At 42.1% G+C, this 20,094-nt stretch overlaps 1 protein-coding gene across 1 annotated transcript in view; it reads right to left on the bottom strand.

Annotated features, from left to right (window-relative positions):
- Window positions 1–1,068: 1,068 nt before the first annotated feature.
- Window positions 1,069–20,094, bottom strand: part of LOC309350289 (uncharacterized protein) — a gene marked incomplete at its 3' end in the record, with an annotated part of 98,006 nt that continues 78,980 nt past the window's right edge. Inside the window, exons 2-3 of the mRNA XM_081877169.1 lie at window positions 5,943–6,804; window positions 1,069–1,169 (exon numbers count right to left, since the gene is read on the bottom strand). Of these exons, the coding sequence (XP_081733295.1) occupies window positions 1,069–1,169; window positions 5,943–6,804 (963 nt within the window). The remainder of the gene's footprint in view (window positions 1,170–5,942; window positions 6,805–20,094) is intronic.

Raw genomic sequence — 20,094 nt, 5'->3', positions numbered from 1 at the left:
GCCCAATTCAGTCTGACTCCCAAACTGCCACTTTTTCCTCCTTTTCTCCATGGCTCAATGGCGGCTGGTCCATTTGGGAGACTGCGGCAGTGTCCAAGAAACTCCTAGTCTCTTATTAGCCAGCCCTCTCCTGCCTGTCTTCTCACTTACAACCTACCCAAGGGTGTGGCACTGCCAGATGAGGATGGAGGACAAAACTAGAAGTCATTTGCTCTGCCCGCCAGTGGTGGTTTTTTTGTTTTGTTTTGTTTTTCATTTTTAAAACTGTATTTTAGTTGTAAATTAAGCATTGTACAGGACCATACAAATGGTCTGGATACATTCAAAGAAAACGTTGTGTCAAAACTGCACATCCTTTTACAGATTATACAGTAGTGACTTAAAACTATATAAAAAAAGAATTTATATAACTACACAGATGACTAACATGTCAACGAAAAGGATCTGATTCAAACTGTCAGTTTTCAAAAAGAAAACTTCCTGTAATAAACCTTCCCTTTGAGCTCATGGACTTACTTTTGTAAATTAACTTAAACCTTTCCCATTCAGTCAAAACATCAGCTTGTTTTTTAATAAATGTAAATATATATTGAGCCTTATTTATTGTAGGTTATGGAATCCTCGCTGTGTGGTGCCATATATTGTTATATTCCAAATTATTTTATTAAGAAATATATTAACCTATAGAATTCTTTGCCTCCCTTAGGTCTGCTGTCTTCCTCTGGTCGATATAGCTTCTAAAGCCCTCTTTTAACCTTTAAACTAGCCATAATTGCAAATAAGGTGGGAGTGGGGGCTGTAGTGCCTGTTCTTGATTAGTGAATACAATAAAATCATACCAGATCAGGATAAATGTGTCTATTTTCTTTTGACCACTTGCCAATCTTCTTTTTTTTTGCCCTCCAGCATTTTCGACACATTGCCATATTTTCAAATCGAGTCCCTTTAAACTTTTCCAAGTCTTTGCTGTGGCTGCTTTTGCCGCTGTTCAAAGGTGACAGATTAAATCTTTAATTTTTAAGGATTTGTTATGGCGAGAAAATAAGTTTGTCGATGGTTTTTCTCCACCTAACTGTTGGCTTCCCTGCCTTCTGCTCCACCAGCGCCTATGGCCACCAGCCACAGCTGCAGTGGTTCAGACATGGGCCTATACTTTACCAGGTAGGTTCCTGAAATAGCCAGGCATAATGGAGAGTTACAGAGAAGAGAGGACTGCTTGAATACTCTTCGTCTGTTGTATTTCCCTGATATCACAAATCAACCAGATGCAGTGGAGTGGAGTAAGTCAGCAAATGTGATACAAGAATAGCTGCCATTCTGACATGAAAAGTTCTGCTACAACATAGAGCTTTTATGTGAAACAGAAATAGGAAAAGATCAAAGATCAGATGAAGTCAAGCATATATATCCCACTATCGGGGACCAATCTAAGAAACATTTGTATTTCATTGCAACCAATCTATAAACTGCATGTATTTTAAAAATGGTTCCCTCTGGGAATGCAGCTGGTTGCAAAGAGTCTTTGTAAAACTAGTTTTCCTGCTTGCTGGAAGATCTCCTTTGATTATCTCCCTGATAATCCCCAAGGTCAGCAGCATTCCCCTGCTGCCTGCCAGATGTTTTGAACCATGATCCCTAATGGTGGTCATGATGGCTTGAGAAATCTAACATCTAGATGGCATCAGGTTTGCGGAGGCTGCCTTGGATATAGGGGTAATAATGGCAGTTTCCAGCTTGGTAAAAAATTGTTCTGTAAAGCTAAGATATTCCCCTTGGTTTATCATCCAGCTTTGTAGTTCTTGGACCACCTGTGGTCAAATGTCTGGAAACATGGGCAAGGGGCAAGTATAGCATTGCGTGTTTCTCCTGTAGAGCTGTAGTGAGTGTTTTCAGAAGGATGATTTGTACTTCAAAGTCCAGGGTTTGTATATGCTTGAGGCCCATGACTGGCTTGAGAGAGCTGTGCAGCAGCAGCAGCTGGTGAGGCGAAGGACCATAGGTCAGGAGTGGAGTATATGCTTTATAAGCTAAAGGTTCCAGATTCAATTGTTGGCAATCTCTAAATAGGGTGGGGGAAGACTGTTGACTGAAGAGTTGCTGCTACTCAATGCAACCAGTAGCCAAAGCTGAAAATAAGCAAGATATCATTGCACTCCACTCTGAGCATTGGTAATAGTGAAGTAGATGAGCAACTATCTGACTTACCCCTCTCCCTGATTTCAGGTGATTGCCCTCTTCCATTTACATGCAGCACTGCCTACACTCCTGACACTCCCAGGCATGGTGTCCAGAAGACTACAGAGGAGGGGAGGAAAAGATTTCTTCTGCAAGCTGTCTTCCACTTGTGCAACCACCAGATGCAACCCAGTGTTTGTGAGTGCAGAATTTATAACAGTGCAATGCAGACATGTTCCAGGTCTGCAAACCTGTGGTGGTGGGGGGGGGGCAGAGTACAAATACTGCAATCAATGCCAGTTTTAACTTTGTACACGAGGCCATACACACTGACCTCTGTCTCTGTCCTCCACTGATTCAAGCAAGAGGCATCATCACAGTTCAAATACACATTCCAACTAAGCAGGGCAGGAAGCAAGATTGGTGAGGAGTGTGGTCTGTGTGGCTAGTAAGGGGGTGTGGCCTTGAGATTATTCCTAAGGCCAGATAGAAGGGTCTGGAGGACTTACGGTTCCCCACCCCATATTTATAAAATGTGCTTATATGCTTTGGATTATTCTTAAGATGCTTTGGACATTAATGCGGTCATCACAATATGTTGTAAATAAAATCATCATCATCATCACACATATCTCTAGTCTCAGCATGACAGAATCCGGAAATTTAAGAAGAAGAAGCTAGCTGCAAGTGAAGGAATACAAAGAAATGTAGAAATTGGCTTTATTTAAAACAACTTGGGATGTATAACTTAAAACTAGAAGATAGAAGCTGCTTTATTAATTCATCTTTCTAAATCATCAGGCTGAGAGTTTGGGATCACTTAGTAATCAGTGCTATTAATAATGTAATTATAAGTGCTGGATTCCCATTTGTACTTGAGGTTTCTTCTCTTGCATGAATCATGCGGGATTTTTCTTCTTAAAAAAAAACCAGTTTTGGACTAATTTCCCTGCTTTTTGTTTTCTGACTCTTCTAATTACCTAATAGCTCTATTCACAGTAACAGCAGCTGGTGCCTGTACAAAGCAAGGGGGATCTGCATAAATAATATTGAGTTATTTATAAGGCGTCTTTTGTTATTTTATTTTGTTAAAGGTCTTTAAAAATGCCTTGCTGATAGAGGTGGGAAGAATGCTCCATTCGAGAAGGGTGGGTATTTTCAAAGCATTCTCAGAGCACTCAGAGGACTGTTTTTAAAGAGATGTAAAAGTTGTGAGGAACATGATAAGACAGGGAGCGACTGCAAAGATTCAATTACGATGGGGAAACGATGAGTCCTATTGCAAGTTCTCCTTACACAGAGAAGAGAAAGAAGAGGTATTTGTGTGGAGATGACTCTTGCAGTGTGAAAATGGAGGGAGTAAACAAGAGATATAGATGTAATCAAGCGTGAAAGGGAGGAGACTTAAAAGGATACAGAAAGTATGGAGGCAACTAGCAAAGTAATAGATTCTTCTGTGAAATACAAAGTGAATCTCAAGATCTTTCATTTGATGAAATTGTCTCTTTCCCTGAAGCTTAGTTGGGAATTGGAAAGTTTATACTATGGGGCCTTCCAGATGTACCATTTATATCGCTATAGCTGCTGCTTGTGTGCCAGTATTTCATTTCCCAAACTGAAATACAGTTCTGCATTCTTTGTTCCTTTTCTATCTGTTTTCCGTGGTCAAAACACTTTTTCTCTCTCAGATGAAATCCTTCACCTTTTGCTAATTTGTACCACTAGAAATGGTAGCGTCAGTCAAAGCAGTCTCACTGAGAACAAATGCATTAGTGACAAAAGATGTTTGCCCTGCTTTGTTTCCCTGCTGAAAACAACCTCAAGCAGTGGCAAATGTTGCTGGGATCTGTTTGCATGGCTGATGAAATGCAACCATTGTCTTCTCTCTGTTGGTGTCACACTCTAATTCATAGCTAGCAAGCACATGCACACTTGACCCCAGCTAAGATGACAATAACACCCTTGAGTATTGCCAGCAAAAAGCATTGTTTATTATAATTAGTATTTATTGTAATTATATATCTCCATATACCGGGAGGGCGGTTCACAGAATAAAATCAAAATATAAAACCACAAAATACATAATCAAAATGAAAACAACAACCCAATAACCCCTCCCTCAAAAAACAAACAAACCCCTTTTAAAAGGGTACAAAATGTACACTGAAAGGCATGGATTCATACAAAATCTATGGGGTTTTGTTTTTAAAATTCCCATAGCCAAGGACGCAATTTATGCCTTTGGCTGCTCTGAATTTGTCCTTGTGCATGGAAACAGGGCAGTGGTGGGTACAAAACTGATGTCTGTTGGACTGTGGACAGGCCATCTGCCTCCCACAGACAGTGCAAGAAGGTGCACCTTTTTGAGTGATGTAACAGATTTTTTCTTCTGAATTTCCCCCATCTCTGCTTGCCCTTGACTGGAGTCATTTCACCTCCAACCATTTCCCCCCACCTTCCTATTGTGTGTATAAGTGGCTCCCAGTTCCTTACCTCTCACCCAGTGCAGCTGCTAACTTTCACTCAACATCGTTCCATGCTGTGGATGCGACCCCTAGTCTTGCATGTTGCTTGACCTCACTTTCAGTCACAAATAAATATTTTTGTAACCTTGGATTCCTTGGTTCTGATCCTTATTCCATCAACAGGAGGCATCTGGGACTCTCTAGGAACTGCTGCTTTGACAGGCCCTGCCTCTTATTTGCTGAAGCCATCCTTTCCAAATTCAGCCTTGAGTTGGGGTTCCCAGGGATATTACGATAGGGCTAGATGGAAACCATGAGCAAAGTTTAACAGCCACAAATGAATGGAGTTCAGGTGGTAACAATTTGTATTCCCCAACAGCCTGCACTGGATTTGAACTGGTGACCCAGATAAAGAAAACTGCTAGATTACATTACCAGCCCCATGAGTGATCAATGCCCTCACTTGCTCTATTAGCTGATTCTTTTTTCGTTAAGGAACATTTGGTAACTCTCAAGCTGAAGTTCAAGAGGAAACCGATTGAGAAACCAGCTTGAGAAAAAACACACAGGGCAGAAATCCCAGGGACTTGCCTGACAGCACATAATAAAGATTAGCTTAACACTTCAGTGGTAGAAAAAACACACACAAATGCGTCAGACCACCCTGTTCATGAAACCTACCAATTTTCCAACATCCCCCCCCCCTCTATGATCAGAAATCACCTTTGCAATTGAAACCTTTCAATGTTCTCTCCAAATTCTTATATTGGCAGCCATGACCACCACTCTTAATTTGATTTTTACACCTCGATCCTAAAATTAGTAGCTTATGCATAGATACTACTAGTTTCGGTGGAAATTATTTCCAGATATGTGTGTTTAGGACCCCTGCTGTGTCAAATAATAGGTATTTTGTTTTAACTCTTTAAAGTATATATATATATATATATATATATATATATATATATATATATATATATGCTTTCGTAGATTTTCACGGGTACAGGAATGCAGGTTTTGGTGTCCTCGGGTGTCTTCCCGTGTAAAAGTTGGGGTGTCTAGGCGACGTTTCGACGAGGTCTCACTCGTCATCTTCAGGCTGGTGCTTTCGGCTTCTTGTTACTGGAACAGAGCAGGATCTCAGTGTTTGAGTTCCTATAAATACTGTAGAGGGGGTGTGGTGTATAGCCTCCAATGTTCTGGGCAGAGAGGAAGTTCCCAGGTTAGTGTGCCTTTTCTTCTTTTGTTCCTTAATTACTTGAGAGATATCTTGAGTGATTTCTTGAGTGATATCCTGAGTACCACTTAGGTGGGTCATTAGGTGTGGATTAGTTGTTAAAGTCTTTGTGTCTTGACCTCTTGAACTTTGTGAAGAGTTTTCCTGAGAAGATGGCTGTACTGTACTTAGTTGTGCTCTGGCTTGGCTTCGTGTATAGGGGCGAGCTGTGGTTTTGTGGCTTGTGTCAGCCAGATCTGTGTAGGGATTGCAGGGGGGTGCAGCATCCGGAGGTGCCACCATGGATTGGCTACTGGATGGTGTCTGTAATTCATCTGTGGAGAGGGTCTGGGTTTGGGTCTGGTGTGGTTGATTGGTGTTGGCGTTCTGTGTGCCTCTGGATCTGGTGTCAGTTTTTGTGGGGAGGGCTAATTTCCAGATGTCTGGCAAGCGGGATGTGTCGTCACGCTTGTTCATGTTGTGAGGGTGTTTCTCTATCTCGATGGCTTCCATGATTATTCTCTTGTGGTGATGTTCCGTGTTAAAGAGCAATTTGGAATCTGCAAAATTAATTTCGTGTCCTGTTTCTTTCATGTGTTGGAAAAGAGAGGAAGTTTTTTCTTCTTTTTTGACGGCATTCTTGTGTTCTGCGATACGTGCATTTATTCGTCTGTTTGTTTGTCCAATGTACGTGGCTGGGCAGACTTTGCAGGGTATTTCATAGATCCCTTGGTTTTCCAACTGGATTTTATCCTTGGGGTTTCTGAGGATATTGGCTATTTTTTGGTTGGTGCAAAAGGCTGTTTTGATATTGTGTTTATGGAGGATTTTGCTAATTTTATCTGTAGTGCCCTTGATATAAGGAAGGAGGGCCATGCCATTGTTTTCTTCTGTGTCTTGGTTTTTGGGGGGTGTTTCCTTTTGGATTAGCTTCGTAATCCTGTTTTGCTGGTATCCATTGGCAATTAACACGTTTGAGAGATTCTGTAACTCAGTTGTCAAGTGGTCTTTGTCAGCCAGGCGTTTGGTTCTGGAGATGAGAGTCTTGGCTACGGAGTTTATTTGTGCAGGGTGGTGGTGTGATTGTGCATGTAAGTAGCGGTTGGTGTGTGTTTTTTTCCGGTAGATAGTGTGTCCTAGGGAGCCATCAGGTTTTTTGTAGATTAGGACGTCAAGGAAGGGAAGTTGGTTGTTGGCTTCTATTTCCATAGTGAATTGTATTTTGGGGTGTAAGTTGTTGAGATGTGTGAGGAAGCTATCCAGTTTTTCCTTCCCGTGTGGCCAAATTACAAAGGTGTCGTCAACATATCTGAGCCAAAGTTTGGGTTTGTGTTCTGACTTGTCTAAAGCATTGGTTTCAAAGTGTTCCATGTACAGGTTTGCGATGACCGGTGAGAGGGGTGATCCCATAGGTGCTCCTTCTATCTGTTTGTATCTTTGTCCATTGTGGATGAAGTACGTGTTGGTTAGGCAGTGGTTGGTCAGGTCCAAGATGTATTCGGGGGGATTGTATTTGTTTTGAATAGCTGTCAAGGCTTCATTAATGGGCACTTGTGTGAAGAGAGATACAACATCGAAGCTCACAAGTAGGTCATTAGGATGTAGGTTTTGCTTCTTTATTGTTTCTATGAACTGGAAGGAGTTTGGTACGTGTGAAGAGATGGATTCTGCATAGGGCTGAAGTTGCTTGGCGAGAAATTTAGCGAGATTTTGTAGAGGTGAGCCTATGGAGCTGACTATTGGTCTGAGTGGTGTTCCTTCTTTGTGTATCTTGGGGAGGCCGTAGAGTTTGGGGCATCTGGATGATTTTTCTCTGGGGATGATTCTTAGCTGGATTTCTTCACTGATAGGAGAGGCTTTTATTTTGGATTTGGTGGTTTTTTCCAGGTAGGTGGTGGGATCTGTTTTTATAGGTTTGTAGGCAGGATCTTGGAGTAGATTTGATAGTTTTGCTTGGTAGTCCGATGTGTTCATCACCACTGTGGCATTACCTTTGTCTGCTGGGAGAATGATTATGTTGTTGTCTTTCCTCAGGTTGGTGAGTGCTTTCTGTTCTTCTTTGTGTAAATTGCTTCTGGGTGGTTTGCTGGAGCAGAGGATGTTGGTGACTTCAAGTCTGATTTTATTGGCTTCATCTGGGTTGATTTTGGTTAGGCTAGCTTTGACTCCGCATATGATGTTTTCCGTGGGGATGCGTCTCGGGGCGACTGCAAAGTTGAAACCTTTGCAGAGTACTTTGGTTTCAGTTATATATATATATAATTGATGCTAATAAACTGGTACAGTACATTATTTATGAGCCATTAAGGACGCCTAGCAAAGGCTGGATGGGTTAGTTCATTTCCATTCCATATCAGTTTCACATGTAGTCCATCATAGGCTGATTCACTGACACTACCCCATTTTTCCAGACTTTCTAAATGTACATACACATTCATTTAAACTGCATGCATTTTCCCTCTGAAGTGTGCATTAATGTGCATTTTTTCCTTTAGAATATTTTCTCTCTGCCTTTGAATGCATTCTCCCTAAAAATGCATCACTATAAGCATAAATATACATACTTCTGGGCATAATCCAATTGACAGCTATATTCCTTTCTGCATATATGTCCTGAACCAGTCAACTGGGCATCTTGAAAATCTGGATCAGAAAAAAATGTGTAGACAAAGCTCAGTGGTAGAACACATGCTGTGTAGGGAAATATTCCATCTCGAGCCGTTCCGGTGAAAAGGAATTCAGGTACTAGATCGGGGCAGGGAACCTTTTTCAGCCCAAGGTACACATTCCCTTCTGGGGGAACTTCCCAGTGGCCCATGCTGGCTTTGGCTGCAGGCAATGTGGGTGTAACAATGCTTGTAATTTTTACTTTTGTATAGTGAAAAGGTAAAGGTAAAGGACAGTTAAGTCCAGTTGCAGATGACTCTGGGGTTGCGGCGCTCATCTCGCTTTATAGGCTGAGGGAGCTGATGTTTGTGCACAGACAGTTTTTCCGGGTCATGTGGCCAGCATGACTAAGCCACTTCTGGCGAACCAGAGCAGCTCACGGAAACACCGTTTACTTTCCCGCCACAGTGGTACCTATTTATCTACTTGCACTTTCTGGCGTTCTTTCGAACTGCTAGGTTGGCAGGAGCTGGGACCAAGCAACAGGAGCTCACCCCATCACGAGGATTCAAACCACTGACCTTCTGATCCGCAAGCCCAAGAAGCTCAGTGGTTTAGACCACAGCGCCACCCACATGTATAGTATAGTAGGCTAACCTTTACACAAACATCTCTTAATCTTCCACCCAGACAAGGATGAGGCATTATCAGAGCTCAAGGTCATATTGCAGCCAGGCAAAAACACTCCACAGTGGTGTGAAGTAGAGCTAGTGAGGGGTGTAGTCTGGGGAGAGGGGATGTGGCTTGGGAAGAAGGTTTAGAGGCTCCACCCTGGATGTGAGGTTCACTATCCCTGTAGTAGATACTGGGAAAGACCTTCACCTGTAATCCAGGAGAGCTCTTAGCAGTCAGAGTAGCTAATGCTGTGCCAGATATGTTTATTGTGTTTATTTCTTATACACATGAAATGGATTAAGCACTGCACAGAAGTTATAATGCATTTTCTGTTATTGTGACATTCATTATGGGTGTTCCACATGCTGAAGAAGTGCTAAGCCTGTGATCCTTTGTCCATGTTTACCACAACGGAACCCACTACTATTCTCATTTTGATGTTGTCTTTCCCTCTAAAATAAAGAGTTAGTAACATTATTGGTGATGGTGGTTCCATACAACCTTAACTCAGTGGTATATTCTGCCAAAATTTGAAGCAAAATGGGGTAACATGGAGGTTTAAACACCCACAGAATTCTGAAGGATACTTCAATAATAACTGATAAGCCTTCATATCTGGTGATTGTCCAAAATTTCACAGGAAAGATAGAATGTGTGCTTCCCATTTATACACTTAAGATTTTATGACCTTTCACACCAACCTGCTTAAGTCATGATTGATAAAACTCATCAGGACATGTGGTTTTCATAGATGTGGATAATTGACTTGCTCATCAGCCCATAAATGGAGAACTGGGAAACATTCAGCTAACAGAAGTCATTAATACCTCTCCCATGACTACTGCAAATCCATTACATATTTGATTTCATGTAGTTACAGTCACCCAAAGGAAGAACATCTGTGTTATTAATGACAACGCCAGTCTGTACTTGTAAGTCTGAGAATGTCCACATTTGGCTCAGTATCCATTTCATACTGTGTGCTTCACACTTCTGTGAACAATTTCTATGGCATCTATAAGAGGGAGAGGAGAAGGAGCTTGTAAACCGATAGCCTTATTCTTTCTCTACGTCCCAACAAGACTGGTATTACTATCGAAGAAAGGGACAATTTAACCTGAAACCTTAACCTGAAATTCTTAACTGTGTAGTTTGAAGATGTGAGAAGAACTGTCATTTGTGGCAAAGCATTTCTATAGAAACTCATCAGATGGCAATACTAGCTGCATGAAGAGGTGATCAGTGTGAAAGACGGTGCAATGATGTCACCATACAAGTATTCTCAGATAGATCTCACGCACAAATATATGAGAATTCAGGCCAGTTCAGTGCACCACTAACATTGGTGCCACTGGATTGGGGGGGGGGGAGGGCACCATGGTAAGCAGTTCCGAGTAATGCTTGGACAAAATTTCAACAGGGGAAAGTTCAGACAATTGTTGTTGTTGTTGTTGTTGTTGTTGTTGTTGTTGTTATTTATACCCCGCCCATCCGGCTGAGTTTCCCAAGCCACTCTGGGCAGCTCCCAATCGAGTATTAAAAACAATATGGCATTAAATACTAAAAACTTTCCCAAACAGGGCTGCCTTCAGATGTCTTTTAAAAGTGGGAAAGCTGCTAATTTCCTTGACATCTGATGGGAGGGCATTCCACATTTGGGGTGCCAACAGTGAAAGAGGGGGCAGTTGCTGGCAATTGCAAGTCTGATGAGTGCTATTGAACTCAGATCCTGCTTGTGGGTTTGCCATGTGTATCTGGTTGGCCACTGTGAGAACACGATGCTGAACTAGATGTGACTTTGGTCTGATAGAGCAGGTTTCTTCTTGGGCTTCTTACACAATCCACAGTGTTTTGGATGGTGACTACACCCTGGTATGGATTTGCTTATTCAACAGATTCTAAAGTTTCATTTTAAGTGCATTCCCAGTTCTGTCTCCATGACCTATGTACAATGTTGCTTCTCTATGGTTCCATCTGAAATGCCAATGCTTCTTTCCTTCTTTCCTTCACCAGTTCTGATAAGAAGAAAGCAGATCTGCTGGGCCCATCATTCTATACAGCTGATCACATTTGAGAATGTAATGATACAGTACTGGAATAAATAGTCCTGCCCTGGCTAGCCTGGACATTTGTATAGAGGTTGGTGGTAACAGATATTTGAGACACTAACTAAAGGAGCTTCACCTTTTAATGAACTGGGGGGAAATGTTTATTTAAAAAAATGTTCACCTCTGATTACATGTTGGATTGATCAATCTAAATGTCTGTTTAAAATATATACAAATAAGATAAAATACTTAATGTAACATTTGTCTTAATGGAGACAAGTTTCCTTTCAAAGGAGGACATTGGAGGCCTATTACATTTTAAAACATATGGTAATAATAATTTTAATAATAATTTTATTATTTATATGCTGCCCGTCTGAATGGATTGCCCTAGCTACTCTGGGCGGCTCCCCAACAAAATATTAAAAACACAATAAAACATCAACCATTAAAAACTTCCCTGTACAGGGCTGCCTTAAGATGTCTTGTCTTCTAAAAGTCATATAGTTATTTATCTGTTTGACATCTGATGGGAGGGCATTCCACTGGGCAGGTGCTGCTACTGAGAAGGTCCTCTGCCCGGTTCTCTGTAACTTCACTTCTTGCAGTGAGGGAGCTGCCAGAAGGCCCTCGGCGTTGGACCTCCACTCCCAGGTGGAGAAGCTCCTTCAGGACAGGGTATTAATTACAAATATATTTGTTAAGCACAGATGTTCATTTAAAACTTAGCGAGAGTTAAATACGCCTGCCTAATAACAGATATCCAGAGAGAGGAAATTCCCTAAGAAGGCACTTTTTCTGAGCTGGTAGGGTCCCAAAACACATCACTTTCTCTCACATTCTCTCTCTCAAAAAATGGCTGTCTCCCCAGATTTGTTTCCCAGAAACATGGAGATTAAATCCTTAGCTAGGCGAAGGTATTCTCCTTTACTGATCATCCCCCCTTTGCCATACAGAACATTTCAGTTTAGTAAGAAGCAATAGTCTAACAATTAAGTCCATGAAGACTCATCACCTGAATATCCTGAACTATTATTAACACTCCTTATTCATGTTCAAGACTCTGTTGAGGTATTTCCTTAAAACAACCCACAATAGTGGTCCTATTCACAGAAACAGTAAACTCATAACAGTACTTTGGAACCCATGCATAGAGTATTGGGACACATGTAATTCATATCACAATGTTTAAATGCATATTTTCTGAACAAATTGAATAATCATTTTTTTCCTTACAGAAAAGAAAGAAATAACAATTAAGAAACCAGATTCCCCCCCTCCCATAGGATAGAGAAAGTGAGAAAGTATTTAGAGTTGTTTGGAGAGGATCCCAAAAAGAACTGGAAATATTTAACAATACAGGGAGTTCATTGCTTGAATAATTCTTTAGCTCTGCAATTTCTGGAACTTTGAGTTCAAAAATGTGGTGCATAGCAGAGTTAACTGATCCTTTGCTTTCAGAAAGCCAGCTCTAAACAGATAGCTTCACTTAATGTCCAACAAAATAAGTTTGGAGTGGCAGTGTTTTGAGAAATGTTCCTTTTTTTAATCAGGAGAGTGCTTGTCCATCTCTCCATCACTCCATATACATCAGGTACAGTAAAGTGTGTGGAAAGGTCAGTCATGATGAGTGTCACTAATAGGCTCTTCTACTTATCTTGACTATGAATGGGATAGATCATGGACATCATTCACAAACTGCTTCAAAGTGGTCATGCTTCACCTAGTACCAATGCACACATTTGTGCTGCGGCAAACTCCAGGTTCCTTGGGATTCTGTGTGAAGGAATGGAACTGTTTTAGCCATTTTGTCTTCTGGTTTTCGTTGTAAACTGGTTGCTCTTCGTTTCAGAGACCGTTCTAATCAGGAGAGTCAAAAGTTCATAAAAGGGTCAGGAATCCAGTCCGGGAAATTCATAGAATCCTAGAATCGTAGAGTTGGAAGGGACCCCTAATTATTTAGTTGACGAATCTCAGCTAAAGCATCCATGACAGATGGCCATCCAGCCTCTGCTTAAAACCTCCAATGAAGCCAAGTCCACAACTTCCCAAGTGAGTCTGTCCGCTCATGAGAACTTCAAGGAAAAAAATTAAAACTAAACATTTAAGTGGGGGGAAGGAAAGACACCTAAACAGAATGCCACTGCCCTATTGATTGGCTAGAAAATGTTGTAAGGAGTGAAAATAATGTATATGAGACAGCAAACAGAGACTTGTAATTTAGAGCACTAATGGGGACACAGAAAAGAGCAAAAATCAGGATTGCAGCAAATCTAGATAAAATAAGCTAAATGGGATGGGCAGGAAACTGCTTGGGTAGAGAAACAATCTCAGTTAGTTTATCTGGTTGTGTTTTCCTGTTGTTTTTATTTGCTCCTATGGTTCAAACTGTTCAACTGGATTAAAATATGTTTTCCCCCCAATAATAATTTCAGAACAACAGCTTAAATTGATGCTTTAAGACATATTGTAAATACTAGATTTGTTTTGGTGTATTACAGTGAGGTACCACGTCCCCATCTGACCCAGGACACAGTCTGACATTTGGGATTTGACCCTGATCTGACCCAAGGCCACCCAGATCCAGGTCTGGGCCCCTAATTATTTGGGGGGCTAGCCCTAGTGTTTGATGTTCAGGAGGGTGGCAGGGGAAGGAGGAGGCGCTGCATCTCCTTCCACCTCCCAGCTGACTGCTTGGCAGGCTTCAGGGAATGAGCTTCCTCCTCCCGTGGCAGTAAATAAGCAGAACAAAGGAAAATGAGTCTTCTTACCAGTTAGAAGCTTTAATAATCACAGCGAGAGAACAAAGAACACACCTCCTAGAAATGGTGGCATTCCTAGTTAAGTTCCCTCCTCCCCCCCACGTTCCTATTAAACTACATCACTCCTACATCTTGTAATCTGAGCTTGGAGCCGCTGTGTTTTCTGTTCTGCCACTTTCTGAGCTCTCCAGGACTTTGGGGAAGGGGGGGGATGGTTAATCTCCAGAGACTGTGAATCTGTTAACTCTCTTCTATTGTTTCTTCTGCTAGCTGTTCCCCATCCAGTATTTCCCAATTTCTGCCCTCTGAACTATGCCCCTCTGCAAACCACTGTTCCAAATCTATACTGTCCTTCTGCTCCTGGGAAGATTCAGGATCAGGAGGAGGGGGGGTCCCCACCATTCTTCCTCAGCGCAGCCGTCCTCAGCACGGTCCCCAACCCTGCTTCTGCTCACCAGCTGGTGAGTGCAGAGTTTAAAACTGCTGGATGCTGCAAGGAACATTCCAGGGAAGTAGACCTCTGGAGCCAACAGAGTTGAATCCTCCACTAATCAGCTGGTGAGCAGAGTGCAGTCCTGCTACCTGCTGCTTTGCTGCCTTGCTGCTTTGGACATGGGGAATGCACTGGTGGTGCATCCAGCAGGACAGCACTCTAAATCCTTATCAGTTTCAGCCATTGGTCTGATCCAGCAGGATCCTCTTACATGATTCCCCCCTCCCCCCCCCCCGCAGCTTAATATTTCCACCAATCTATTTACCATTTTAAGAAATGTTAAGAATTGTACCTGGTATGCCATTCAACAGTTGTTATTTCAAATAGTATTGAATTACTATTATTATCATTAGGATTGAGATCCTGCCCCTCATGGCATATCATCTTGAAGCACGTCTGAACAATACAAGATGCAATACCATACCATACAATACAATGAAAGTGACTTAAAGTATAATTTAAAATTACAATCATCCTCCATCTGTTAAATATCTCAGTCCATATGGCCATGTAACCCAATACACAAACAAATATCTCACAAGCACATTTACAGCCTGTTTGGAAAATCATTCAAATAAATGGAGGTTATCAGCTCATTCTGATCCAAATTTATGACGAACTTTACATTCAGAAGTCACCTGTGCTGTTGTCTGCACTGCAATACCCAGCTGCCACATTTGCAGGGGTAGTGAAGATGAGTGCTCTTAGGCAAAAAAAGGATTTATTTTATTTTTTTAAGAACAAGGCCTGTAATCCCATCTGGACAACTTTTCAGGGGTGCCTGCCACTGGTGGGTAGGACAAGAGAAAAATGCAAATTTTACCTTTGTACAAAAGGCTAGTTTCCACACACACACACACACACACACACACACACACACTTCTCTCTGTCCTCCATATCAGCAAGCAAAAGGCATGATCAGAATTCAAGTGTACAGTCCAGCCAGGCCAAAATACCCAAGGAGGGTATGAAGTAGGGATGGTGAAGGGTGCAGATTAGGGAGAGGATGTGTGGCTAAGAAGGAGGTGTGGCCTAGGGAGGATCCCAGGAGCCAGGTAGAGAGATTGATATGTTGCACCTGGACCTGAGATTCCTCACACTTTTCTTTGTGTACACTGTAAGACAGTGGAAGACATTAGGACATAAGAAGAGCCTGCTGAATCAGGCCAGTGGCCCATCTAGTCCAGCATCCTGTCCTCACAGGGGCCAGCTGGATGCCAGTGGGAAATCCATAAGCAGGACCTAAGCACAAGAGCACTCTCCCCTTCTGTGGTTTCCAGCAGCTGCTATTCAGAAGCATTACTGCCTCCAACCATGGAGGCCACGACCATCACTAGCCTTCTCCTCTCAGTAGCCATTGGTAGACTTCTCATCCACGAATTTGTCTAATCCTCTTTTGAAGCTATCTAAATTGGTGGCCGGGACGCGAGTGGCACTGTGGGTTAAACCACAGAGCCTAGGACTTGCCGATCAGAAGGTCGGTGGTTCAAATCCCCGTGACGGGGTGAGCTCCTGTTGCTCGGTCCCTGCTCCTGCCAACCTAGCAGTCCAAAAGCACGACAAAGTGCAAGTAGATAAATAGGCTCCGGCGGGAAGGTAAATGGCATTTCCGTGTGCTGCTGTGGTTCACCAGAAGCAGCTTAGTCATGCTGGCCGCATGACCCAGAAGCTGTACGCCAGCTCCCTCGGCCAATAAAGTGAGATGAGCACCACAACCCCAGAGTCGGTCACGACTGGACCTAATGGTCAGGGGTCCCTTTACCTTTAAATTGGTGGCCATCACTGCCTCCTGTGGGAGTAAGTTCCATTGTTTAGCTATGCACTGCATGAAGACGTCCTTTATTTCACCTGTCCTAAATCTTCCCATGCTCTTAAGAATCACCACCACCAGTGATCATCGCCACCACTCATTCTACTTGGTTCTGACAAACACTGTCATCCTGCACTTACATAAAGACTTGCAGCGATGTGTGCCAGCATGAACTGACAATGTCAATCCCATCTTATTGACTAAAGCTGACGCAAATAATTCCCCAAACATTAGTTCCAGTTTTCAAATTGCTTTCCTGCAATCATGCTGGTATTTAAGTTGCCCACTAAATTCAGTCCTTTGATCATGCCCAGCCACCTTCTGTTTTGTCAGCAAAAAATCCTTTTTTAAAAAAAAAAATCCAGCTACCATCTGCTCATCCATATGTGCCTACATATCACCAAGTGTTAGTTTTCATGCAGATTCGTTCTACAGACAATACCTGCAAACCCTGGATGTGCTCTTGTCCCTAATTAGCATTTTACTACAGTATCAAATTGATGACAGGTAAACTGTTTCATTTTGGTGGGGGATTTCGATTGCAATCAGACAAGTTGCTGGGAAGCGGGTTTTGTTGCCGATAAAGTCAGGTTATAAGGAGTTTCATTCTCCCCCTTTTATAGCAAATGCATTATTTTAAAGGTCACCCTTGTCAATGTAATAAAACAAATCGCATCCTAGTAAATGTAAAGCATCCTTCAAAGGAGATATCATTTGTTTACGCTGTGCTGAGGAACACTATCTTAACTGCTCCATCAGGTTCAATTACTGATTATTTCATATTGCTCCACCACGATAGGCAGAGGTGTATCATGTGGGCAAGGAACATAGTTGATAACTCCTGTGCTTCTGACAGTGCCTTCAAATATCTCAGAAGTGCACACGTTTATTTTCCTTCTTAGAACTGAGAAGAATGAAGAAGCTACTAGAAATGGCATTAGAGAATGGGTCTGCTGCCCCAAATGGGTATTGTCTGGTATTGAACTGTCACTCTTCCTTAAAGTTTAGACAAATTTGCAGTGGTAATCCCTGTGTTCGTTCACCTTCATTTCCACCATTCTGGGTGGCAACACTTTGTCTAGCCTTAGTTCCTTCGACTCCCTTCCTGACAGTGAAAGATAATTAAGGCATAGGGCTCTGCCCTACATCTTCTGCTCTAAAAGAAGACGGAAAGAATTCATTCAGCTTCTCCATGATCTCATTTCCTTCATTTAGCAGACCTTTGACTCCATTGTCTTCCAATGGCCCAACTGTCTCCCTAGCTGATAATGTTATTATTAGCCTCCTGCTAATAATGTTTTTAAAATAATTTTCTCTCGTTGGTCTTTATGTTTTAAGCATTGTGGACTTTTTTTAAAAAAATCCCTTATTGTCTACAGTGGCCTTCTTAGTGGCTGCTCCTAGACTTTGGAAGGTCATCAACAGGTGCTGAAAAGAAAACAGAGATAGCACCCATTTAATATGTAATATGAAGGGATTCTGAAGGAAAAGTGCTGCTTCTATATTGTAGGGAACAGACCTCCCAATAAGATGGTACCTGCAGAAGATCCTCTGCAGCAGAGCACTGTGATCAGTTGGGTGAATTTTGGTGAGATGATATTTTCAGTGAATTTGATTTTTCTTTTCAAAATTAGGGAGACAATCCTAGGTGAACTCCTCTTATTCCTCCTTCCCAGCACTTTTTCAGCATAACATGTGGGACAATGAATATGACAGTATTCCTAGGAAATCCATTCCAGTATCATTGGCCTGAGATCATTCTCTAGCCATTCCCCCACCTAGGGCTGGCCCACTCATGAGGCAAGGTGAGGCAACCACCTCAGGCATCAGGATCCTCAGGGTCAGCAGATCCCAATGTAGATTTTTATTCCCTGCTTGTTCCCAGTGGGGAGGAGGACACCATTTTGTGGTTCACCTCAGATGCCAAAATGTCTCATGCTGGACCTGCTCCCACTCATTTAAGAAAAGCGTAATCCATTTTGTAGATGCTTTTTTTCAGCGTAAGAGCACACTTTAATTGGCATTACCTTACGTTTGTAGCTGACAGTTTTAGCTGACCTCTTAGTAAAATAATTGAGTTAATGTGATAGGAATTTCCCATTATAAACAGTCCTTTGCTTCCCTTCAGCAAGCAGGGAGTAAGAAAAGGCACCATGCCAAACCTTGATTATCATTTCTAAAGTCCCATTACTCCATCATGGAAACTTGACCAACTCTGTTTTATGAATTTGGAACCATATTTATGTGTCAGTTGGTGGAAATGTGGTTAATAACTTGCTTAGGGTGTATTCTCCATCAGACGTTTTTGTCATCTCCACTTACTCAAATCCTTGTTTTGTACTTTTAAGAAACCTGTTAAAATTGAAAGCTGGAATTCACAACTACAGTATCAGTGAGATTCTTCACCAACATAGCTTTACCTCAATATATTATCCATTGTGATAAATTCCTTCCTACAGTACAATCATGCCTCCTTGCAGCTTCTTTTGATCCCTTTCCTGTCCCTCTAAGCAATCTAAAATTGTTTGTTTGTTTGATAAAAGTTATACACCATTTGCAGTATAAAATTATGGTTCCCACCACCGGGAAATTTCATGAGCCTTACCCAAACTGGATTTCCTTGAAATTTCCTTGAAATGAAACAAATCTCTAGGAATTGTGATATTTTTCCTCAGAAGAAATCTTTAAAAAAAAAAAAAAATGTTCAGGGCCAGCTAGGGATGGGGGAATAAATTTGATTCAGTCCAAATTTAAAGGTGAATCTATTAAATTTGCCCTTTCTGAAACAGCCATACTTATCTGAATTTTGTGGTGCAATTCTCCAACCAAATGCTGTTTACACAAAAGCATATATTAGGAAAAAGTGTACATAAAAATATATTTGTGAAAATAATATATAATGCATTATATGAAGAAAAATGCTTGCCAGATTATGTGCATTGGTCAAAACTACATTAAAAATGAGTTTATCAGGAGAAATTTGCACCAAATTCATAGTGAATTTTCGTGAGTTTTTTTTTTAAAAAAAAAGCACACGAAAAAGGCAAATTGCTTCATTGATCAGGAACTGATTACAAAATGGAAAAATGAGAAGTTGAGTGAGCTGAAACTGACAGATGGTTCCATTCCTAGCAACAACCAATGTGTGTGAAAACTACTCTGCTGGCTTAATTTCTGCCAGCTGAGCCTTGGTTGAACCAGCTGAGCTTGGGTGAGGGACTTACACTGCCATATCCCTAGCTCTCCAGGGAAAGCCTAAAAGGTAAAGGTAAAGGGACCCCTGACCATTAGGTCCAGTCGTGACCGACTCTGGGGTTGCAGCGCTCATCTCGCTTTAGTGGCCAAGGGAGCCGGTGTACAACTTCCGGGTCATGTGGCCAGCATGACTAAGCCGCTTCTGGCGAACCAGAGCAGCACATGGAAATGCCGTTTACCTTCCCACCTATTTATCTACTTGCACTTTGACATGCTTTCGAACTACTAGGTTGGCAGGAGCAGGGACTGAGCAACGGGCACTCACCCCGTCACGGGGATTCGAACCGCCGACCTTCTGATTGGCAAGTCCTAGGCTCTGTGGTTTAACCCACAGTGCCACCCGTGTCCCCACGCCACCTGCGTCCCCCCAGAGAAAGCCTACAACCCCCCAAATCCAAAATCACCCTGGCCTATCTTGAATTTGGATCATGCTGCTAGAAACCTCCGCATGATCTGGAACCCTTCATTGCTAGAGTTTTCAACCACAACAAAGCTCCTGAGCATGTTCTGCTGAACACACTTAGAAGTCACCTTCCAACCTTCCCACTCAGCACGAGAAGCATGGAGCTGAAGCAGGCCTGCTCTATT

This window comes from Podarcis erhardii (assembly GCF_964252035.2).
Source record: "Podarcis erhardii genome assembly, chromosome: 1".
Classification (NCBI taxonomy): Eukaryota; Metazoa; Chordata; class Lepidosauria; order Squamata; family Lacertidae; genus Podarcis; species Podarcis erhardii.
This window is presented reverse-complemented; position numbering and strand designations above follow the sequence as displayed.